General features: G+C 35.7%; 2 protein-coding genes across 2 annotated transcripts; one reads left to right on the forward strand and one right to left on the reverse strand.

Moving 5' to 3' along the window:
• The first annotated feature begins 224 nt into the window (after nt 1-224).
• Nucleotides 225-4,160, forward strand: LOC125213295. Its single transcript, XM_048113755.1, has 12 exons — nt 225-269; nt 750-989; nt 1,215-1,424; nt 1,578-1,658; nt 1,854-1,940; nt 2,085-2,180; nt 2,283-2,336; nt 2,424-2,654; nt 2,726-3,291; nt 3,380-3,428; nt 3,514-3,553; nt 3,824-4,160. Exons 2-12 carry the CDS (start codon nt 753-755, stop codon nt 3,970-3,972), a joined length of 1,800 nt encoding a protein of 599 aa, XP_047969712.1. The 5' UTR covers nt 225-269; nt 750-752; the 3' UTR covers nt 3,973-4,160.
• Nucleotides 4,161-4,169: 9 nt separating this feature from the next.
• Nucleotides 4,170-7,524, reverse strand: LOC125213296 (protein-tyrosine-phosphatase IBR5-like). Its single transcript, XM_048113757.1, has 5 exons — nt 7,130-7,524; nt 5,803-5,902; nt 5,229-5,286; nt 4,981-5,087; nt 4,170-4,762 (listed from the first exon to the last, which is right to left on the reverse strand). Exons 1-5 carry the CDS (start codon nt 7,364-7,366, stop codon nt 4,452-4,454), a joined length of 813 nt encoding a protein of 270 aa, XP_047969714.1. The 5' UTR covers nt 7,367-7,524; the 3' UTR covers nt 4,170-4,451.
• Between the last annotated feature and the right edge of the window lie 1,485 nt (nt 7,525-9,009).

Here is a 9,009-nt window from a genome sequence, read left to right on the forward strand (position 1 = left end):
TAAAGAACAATCTGGTAAAATATTGTGTTAGAAAAAAAATGTTTTAAAGTAAATGTAACCGTGGTAATTTTTCACGGACCGTTCAATACGTCAGCAGATACGTAACTATGCGCCAACCGCTTATGTTAGCAATTTCTGTGCTGGTCAAGCTAAATTACGCCACCCGCTTCCCCCGGCGACGTGTATATATAACAAGTTCATTCATAATTTTAGCTAAATTCATTTTCGCTGTCTTGAGAAAGAAGACATCATCAAATACCAGAATTCAGGTGAATTATCTCGAATTTCCTTCTTCTTTTATAGCATCTTTTTCTAAATTATTGTATTATGGTGTGAAAAAGTGATCTACAAGTTTCCGTCGTCTTTGTGCTGTGCTGAATAGAATTATAGTCGGGGAAACTCTGATCAGTTTCCTATTCAAATGAAATTCCGCTCAATTTTAAGTTTGGAGAGTCTTACCGCCTGTCTCGAACAATCAATTGATTGAATTTTTTCGTTTTCATCAAGTTGTAATATGAGATTTTAATGAACTGTGAATTTCGACTGGTTTCTGTTGATTGGATGCAAATAATTAGGTATATTCATGAATTAATAGCGAGTTAAAATTTTTCAGATTGATTTATCCCAATATATAGCTGTGAATTTAGCATTTGTTGAATCTATTGTGGATATTGAGAGTTTTAGGGTGTTTGGTGGTAGTAACACAAATCCTGAGCATTTTCTTCTTTCAATGCGATCTATATGACCAGAATATGGAGAAGAAGCAGGATTTGCAAAGCTTCTCAATTTTTTGGAGGGGACAGAAATTTGTTGTTGAGATGAATCTAGGTGCCACTCTTAAGGAGTTAGGTGATAAGCTGCGAGAACTCACGCATGTCGAGGCTGATACTCTAAGGCTGCTCGTTCCGGTTGAGAAAAATTCAAAGCTGCTGTATCCTTTTTCTGATGAACATTCTCGGATGAGCTTGGAAATGGCGGCAATTCTTAAGGTGCAGAGACCACTCTTTATCTTGTTTTGTTTAACAATGTAATGCTTCTTACCTTTCAAAGTGTTGAAGGGATCATAAATGTGAATGCAGTCTCATTAGCTGTTAATACGGTTTTTGTCAATTTTGTTGCATCTTTTTTCCTATCCATAAGTATATATAATTGCTCGAATTTTTCCTGAACCAGTTTTTGAATTCTCACAACGACTTCTCTACCTTATGTTTCAGGGAAAAGCTATTAGAATGATGGGAGTACCCAAAGGTGAGGTTGATGAAGTCCTACAAAAGGCAAAGGTAGACCTGAGGATAGCTGGGTTTGATGAAGAAGAAAGGAGATTGAAGCAGAGAATTTCCCGAAGATCATATAACTCACCGAAACTTCCTCAAGGAAATTATATCTTTTGTGATTTTCGAACTCTTAGCCTTCCTGGAATAGTGGTATGTTTTGCAGTACTCTATATTCGTGCCTGCTAATCAGTTTTGAACTTTTCTAATTTACGTGGAGAGCCGTGTTTTAGGTTATGGTAAATGATGTATTGACTAGGATTTGAAATCCATATTAGCTAACTGATGTTTTCTTGATGATTGCAGTTGAACCCTCCTGCATCGAAGGCACTAGAACTGCTGCATAAGCTTGCTTCAGATCCAGGAATTGTTGCAATTATGAATAAGGTATCTTACATGTAGTTTTACTGTTGGCTTATAGAATACATAGTGATTGTACAATATAATCTATATGGGCAACCCCATATAGTGGGATAACAGATTTTTGTTTCTTGTTTCATACTCTTTCTCACCCTCTCTTTTGTGTAACTTTGAAATTATCTTAATTGTGATGAAATCTTTTTGAAATTTCCTTCTTTAAAGCATCGTTGGCGGGTGGGAATTTTGACTGAGATGGCACCTGAAGGTTATGTTGGAATCAGTCCTGAGTGCATCCTTGGTTTCAACAAGGTAACATTTGTCATTAGAGGTTGATTTATTCTTTTATGGCTGCTTAAAATTCTGCTCCCCTCAGCCATCCTCGAACTTCATGTATCACGAATCAATTGACAGTTGGCCATGTCTTTTTGGAACTCTTTGTGTGTGAATTCATAGAATCATGGAGAAGAGATCTCACTCAGACTTCGAACTGATGACCTCAAGGGTTTCAGGAAATATGAAAAAATTAAGAAGACTCTTTTGCATGAGCTAGTACGTTCTCATTTTCTATAGACGTCTTCTTCATTGTGTTCCTCTATGTTCTACAGCTACTACTTACAAAAAGCTAATTATTTGACATGTGTATTCTTTTAGGCACATATGGTGTTTTCCGAGCATGATTCAAATTTCCTTGCTCTGGATTCACAGGTATGGAGAGAATAGATTTTGCTTTTCGTCAATCCCTATTGCATATAGTGCTTGAATGGCTCATTTGATGCATATCTGGTGCCACAGCTAAACAAAGAAGCTATTACTCTCGATTGGACTAAATCAAGGGGTCACACTCTTACTGGAGGTACCCCTTCCGAACAATATGACGAGGAGTTTGACCCCGGCAGTAATGTAGTTTCATCACACAAGCTTGGAGGCCGAGTTTCTGTTCTTCCTACTGCTCGTGCTGCTTCAGCGAATGCAGCTTTTGCTCGTTTGGCTGACACATCCACTCCTCTTTCAGGGTCATCTGTGGTATGTGATGACACTCTAGATATTGATTGTCAAATAAAGAAAGAGATCTCAGTTAACAGATGGTTTTGCAGGCACCCGATCCGAATATCAACGACATTCCAAATGAGTCTAAACCTAATCCAGATGGCTGTGATGGAGATGATTACATGCAACTTGAACCTTACACGGGATCAGGGCAAGACCACCTTGATTCAGCCCGAGATGAACAATCTAATCCCAATGATTCCGGGACTCCCATTGAATCCAGCCTTGATGGAGATTTTGACAAAAGGCTCGCCATACTAGAACCTGAACTTGATAGTGCTGAAACAGGCCCAAATCAACCAAGAGATCAGAACACCGAACCGCTTCAAATGGACTTGACTTCAGAGTTACCAAATCATGTGAGTGGAACTCCTGGTGAAGAATGTCCAAGCAATTCCCATCCAGACGATATGCAAACAGAGCCTGATTCCGGTGGGTTGACAATAAGGAGCAACATCACTGATCCTGATCTTGATGATCCTGAGCTGCGGATGATTCAAGACCCTGTTACTGAGTTTTGTGATCGTCTGCAAAGTGCTGTGCAGTCATTGAGAAAAGAAGCTATGCCCTCGGTAACTGAAAGGGTTCTACAAACTTTAATCAAGATAGTCAGGTATGCCTAGTTTGTCTTAACATCAACTTATTTTATGTAATCAGACATTGAAAATGGAATGAGGGATGTTCTCTTTCATTGCTTGCAGTAACGCAATGGAATACCCAAATGATGTGAAGTTCAGAAAACTCAGAAAGGTATGTTACTTGCTGTTAGTCCACTAGATCCTACACCTGTTTCAAACTCTGTGTTTTTTGAATAATTTCCAATTAAATTTTGCAGGCTAATCCATTAATCCAAAGAAATATTGTTACTTACAAAGGTATGATTTTACCTATAATCCCGGTCGACTTCTATTCTCCATCTTCTTGTAATAAGATAGACAAAGATAATACTGTATAGGTTAAACTATCAATCACTTTGATGGATTGATTAATTTTGAACTCTTTTGATCATCTTATCACACAAACTAAACACTCCTTTAGTGGGTAAAGTTTGTAAAGGGGAATTCAAGATAATCAAATTACCACAGTAGATTCCTTTCTATGTCAAATTAAAGTGCCCTATTAATAGTAGATTGTTTGCCCTGCAGCTGCTGTGGAAATACTCAAACTGATCGGCTTCCATGAACAAGCCATCGTTGTCGAATCAGGGAACACTGAACCTTATTTTGTGCTACAAAGAAACGATCCAGGCTTGTTGTGGCTCGCCAAATCATCCCTCGAGACATGCATTTTGTAGCTGCAGGAACGGGGTTCATCTCGTCCATATACGTACACACTGAGAATGGTTTGGTGTTGCAGGATTTAATGTTTGTAATATTTACATTTTTTTACAACTGTAATAACATCCCATTCAAGTGGTTCGCAAGAGTCATTTATGTATAATATGATACAATTTCGAAATAAAATGCAAACATTCATTTCGTACGCGATAACTGTGCAGGTAAATAAATTCACTTCATTTTCAGATATTGATAATTCATTAGCTGATCAGTCATATCTGTAACAGGACCAATATATGAATTTAGAAAGCAACGTATTTTATTAAATAAAACCAAAAAACAAATAAAATTCAACACCAAGAAATTCTCATCTATATGGATTTTCACAAGAGATGAGTTCATCAAAGGCTAGAGTGCTGAAAATCATCACTTCACCATCCCACCTTCGCTATAAACCCTACTTCTTGCGAGCAACGTGTGATTTGAACCCCACCAGTCAAGAACCATCCATGGAAATGTCGTTGACAGCAGGGATATTGGCGGTGCTGGTTGTGACACCAGAGTTATGTGGTGTGGCTTCTGGAGTTGGGCCTGCTCCGAATGTGAACTCTTGAGGGGGCACGTTGAGTGAGGGACAGGCGAAAACCGAAGCACTGCTAGTGTTAGTGAAAACTGGAGCTGCTGCTGGGGCTAATGGTGTATCATTTGGCCTTGAAACGCCAAAGCTTAAAGAAGACATGCCCGCAGCACTATCTTGTATTGACTCAAACAGTTTCTGCTCGAATTCCTGGAGTTGTTGGTGCACAGCTGCATTTAATCAAAACGCGTTAGATGAAACAAGGTTGCGTGGGTCAACATCATATATATACATGTGAGACCCAAGCATAGAAGCATGATCGTATTCAAGAACCGTAGCTTTTCTTATCCAATAATTCGATATTCATCTTTAATTTTGATAAAAAAAATTTATATATTAGAGATGATTGAAGCTAATACAAGCTCATCAAGAAAGGTGTGACCAAAACCTGGATGTAGTTCGACCGAAGGCCGGCGTTCTTTCACCCATTGATAGCTCTGTGAGAGTTTCCAGCCTTTGTTTTTCATCAAGAAAGCCATTACTATGGCAGGAGACCTGTCAAAGATATTATATGTCACGTTGTTAGGAATCTCGACTATGATCTCCGCTCAAAATACTATTAACTGCAAGAGCAATTGATATATGCATGAGGAAATTAAGACGAAATAGCCTCGTTTATTGCGATGATAAGTTCACCTGCTTTTACCAGTCATGCAGTGCACCAGAACCCGAGCCCTCTCTTTTTCGCATTGCTCTGCATAAGCATGTTAACTGTGATGACTCAATCAAATTATAGAATGTGTACAAATGCTATGGAGCAATGGCAGATGCGGAAAAAAAAAAAATGTGAATTGTGCAAAATTTGTAGTTTCAAGAGAGTTAAATCATAGGGATCAAAACAAGAAGTGAATTACGAGGGCAGAATGAAGATGAGAAACTGAAAAGGCATATTTTGGTTAAGAGACCAACGAGATTACAGAATATGGAAACTCATAATAGGAATTCACAACTTCATTTCTGCATAGCAACAAACATCAAAAAACTCGAGATGCCTTATGTTTCTTAATCTTTCAGTGAAAATAAAAAATACACTGAACACATTGTGAATGGTATCTCACCGGACCATTTAATTTCTAGAGAATTTACATACAGTTGGAACTCCGATTATGCTACATCTAAATTTAAGTCATCATTAGTATCCTAAAATTGATAGTTCAACTTCTTATGATCCCTTTGAGCAGAATCATTGCTCTTAGCCAGGTAAACTTACCCAGAAACTGAATTGCATCTTCAAATGGCAATTTTTGATCATACTGTAGACAGTGATAGGTAAAAGTGTTCCTGTACAAATTCTGACAAGCAGGGACAGTCTGCACCACAGAAATAGTATCTTCAAAAAGAATGAAAAGCTAATTTTTACCATATGATCGAATATCACACAGAAAATGTATGTTAAATGTTCAGCATATTGAAAATACTAGCTGAATTGAGACTATCAAATTCAAGCAACTAGAAAGAAACAGACTGTTCTCTTTGATGGTGATAATGAAAAACTACTTATAATGTTGAAAATTGTGTATGAAAGAACCCATACTTTTATGGAAAACTGACTTGCTCATCATGTCTCTCCAATCATAAGAGTGGAAAGTACTTAATAGAGTAATTAAGTTGTTAAGAGTAAAGAGTAAAGAGGCGAGGGGGCTGGAAGGAATAGTAAGAACAGAAAATGGATGCAAAACAGAATGTAATGAACTGAAACAAATATTGATAAAAAAACCTCTTACAAGCCCTACCGTAATTACCGTCCTTAAATTAAACTCAAGATTCAACATTATATTTATAGGATTAGGACTCTCAAAAGGCTAATAAAATAAAGATAGACCTATAGCTTCTATCATTTGAAGATAAGACTTCTAACAATTGAAGGTAGATTCCTAAACTTCTAGCTTTCCACCTCTTGATGCCTTTATTGGTGTCCTAAATAGTTCCAGATCGAGATACTTGCGAATCCAACATGTTTTATCGAGTATCCTCCCAATGACAATAGACAATCAATAAAGAGAGAAACAATTGAGATTCTAATTTAGAAGTTCGTTTCAGTTATATGCTGTGTAAACCATACTAACATCAATCATCCACTTGTCTATCAGTTTCACAAGTATAAAAAGGAATGGATCAGACGAACCACCACTCAATCTACAACTTAATTATAGACAAAGACGAGCTTCCACTCCACCCGAGTGAGGTAAAACCCTCACTCCCAACTTCATTATCATAAGCATCACAAGAAAACAACATATTCACCATTACTACTCCACAAACACAGAGTACACAACTATAGCAATACTTTCTCATAATTGTTTCCACAAAATTTTGAAATTCAAGACAGTCGATAAAACTAGTAGATTCAATTATCATGACTCCAAAAATTCCTAATTCAACCAAAACAATTAGTTTCATCTGCTCATTCAATTACACAACACAAATCGAGTGCAAATACACAATCCGATCGGAAACCTAATTAAATCAACCATCAATAACGAGCAAACAATCAAATTCCAGAACTGAGAATTCGTGATCGATTAAAATCAGCTCACATTGAGAATACAGGAGATGCCCTGGGACTTGAGAAGCTCGCTGCGGGCAGCATTGTCGAAGCTGCCTAAATAGAGGAACTCGGATAGGATCTCGGAGGGGAAGGCGCTGACGTGGGCGGCGGATTTGTCGGCGCCGGCGGGCATACGGTGGCCGCAGATGCCGCAGACCTCGCCCTCCTCGAACTTGTGGTAGTGGCCGCAAATCGCGCAGGGATTTTCTCTCTCCCTCTTCCTCATAGTACCAACTGCTGCTGACCGAATGCAAGCGTCACTGGATTGAATAATTGATTTGGAGATTTATGGAATCGTTGAATTTGAGATTTGGAGGGGTGAATTGATTGATCTTCTCTACAAATAGCGGTTGATTCAGGAGAACTGAATATTCTCCAACAGTCATATAGTAACGGGGTTTGTTTCAATATTAACTTTCTTATTCACAAAATTTAATCTTTAATCTTTAATCTTTAATAAAAGATACGGAAAGAAAAATTTACCATAAATAAATAGGGACTAATTTGATAAAATATCCAAAATATAAACTCATGATTCTTTTTATGAATAAATATAAAACTATATCTATACAGATATTATTCGTCCCTAAAACTAGTATTTGTAGGGACTTTAAACATTTGTACATATAACAAACATTTTTATACAATTCAATAAGATTAGGATTGGTGGTTATTATGTATAATTCTAAAATTTTGCTCATTTTATTAGGTTATTTTAATTTTATTATTTTTGAATTTTCATAAAAATGATAATATGGTCAATGTAATGAGAGATAGCTTTATTGATAAATCTTATACTCTATTTCCCACTATACGTGAGACGTTTCTTTTCAGTCGTTGTGTTTGCAAAAGAGATAAATAGTTAGAGTAGCGAGAAAATAAAGTAAGTAAGTAAATAATACATATATGACTCTCTTCTATATTATTATTTATCTTACTTTATTTTCTCTCCAATTTAACTAGTACTACTACTTATCATCTTCGTAAAACAATGACCGAAAAGAAATGCTTCACTTATAATTATAGGGGAATAGATGGAGTAATAAACTTCAAAATTGTTTAGAGATTTACACTTTTTGGGTTTTTTAAATAAAAAAGTTACGCGCGTATAATTTATTTTATTCATTTCATTGTTATTTTTATACAATTATCATTAATGAAGTTAATAATTTCAATTTTTTAATCATTACACTACTTTTTAATAATTATTTAATGTAAATACTTAGCTCACTAGCAAGCAATGTCGTCTTAACTTATGACAAGATTCATGTGGTGATTTAGAAAAAAAGAAAATACAGTAACAAATTTATCTTGTCAAAAGTTAAGATATCACTAGTGGATTAAGTATTTACATTAAATAATTATTGGAAAAACAATGTAATTTATGAAAAATTAATACATTAATTAACTCTATAATAATGAGATGAAAAAAATTATTTATTCACCTTTCATGGCTTCAAGAATAAAATAGTTAGTTGGTGTATATCAAACGTGTTAAGGTTCTTGAAACGTGATTTTTTCTATTTTAGAAACTAAAAAAATGCAAATCTCATTTTCTATGGGCTAATTTTGAAGTTCACTTTTAATAGTAGTGCCATGATAACTTTACTAGTATAATGATAAACATGCTGTAATTTTATACTTATACATATAGATAGATTTTGCCGGTATGCAAACAAAATTAATTAAATACTATTATTGACTAAAATGACTCCCATATTTTAGCTTGATGATAAACTTAAAAATAGTAAGTATGATGTTTGTATGCATTAAATTCAATTTGCTAATCATATGAAAACTGTAATAAGAAATTTATAACAACGGAATTTCTATCCTCTAGTAGAATTATAGTAATTTTGAATTCAATTG

The sequence above is a fragment of the Salvia hispanica genome, chromosome 3 (genome assembly GCF_023119035.1).
Source record: "Salvia hispanica cultivar TCC Black 2014 chromosome 3, UniMelb_Shisp_WGS_1.0, whole genome shotgun sequence".
Classification (NCBI taxonomy): Eukaryota; Viridiplantae; Streptophyta; class Magnoliopsida; order Lamiales; family Lamiaceae; genus Salvia; species Salvia hispanica.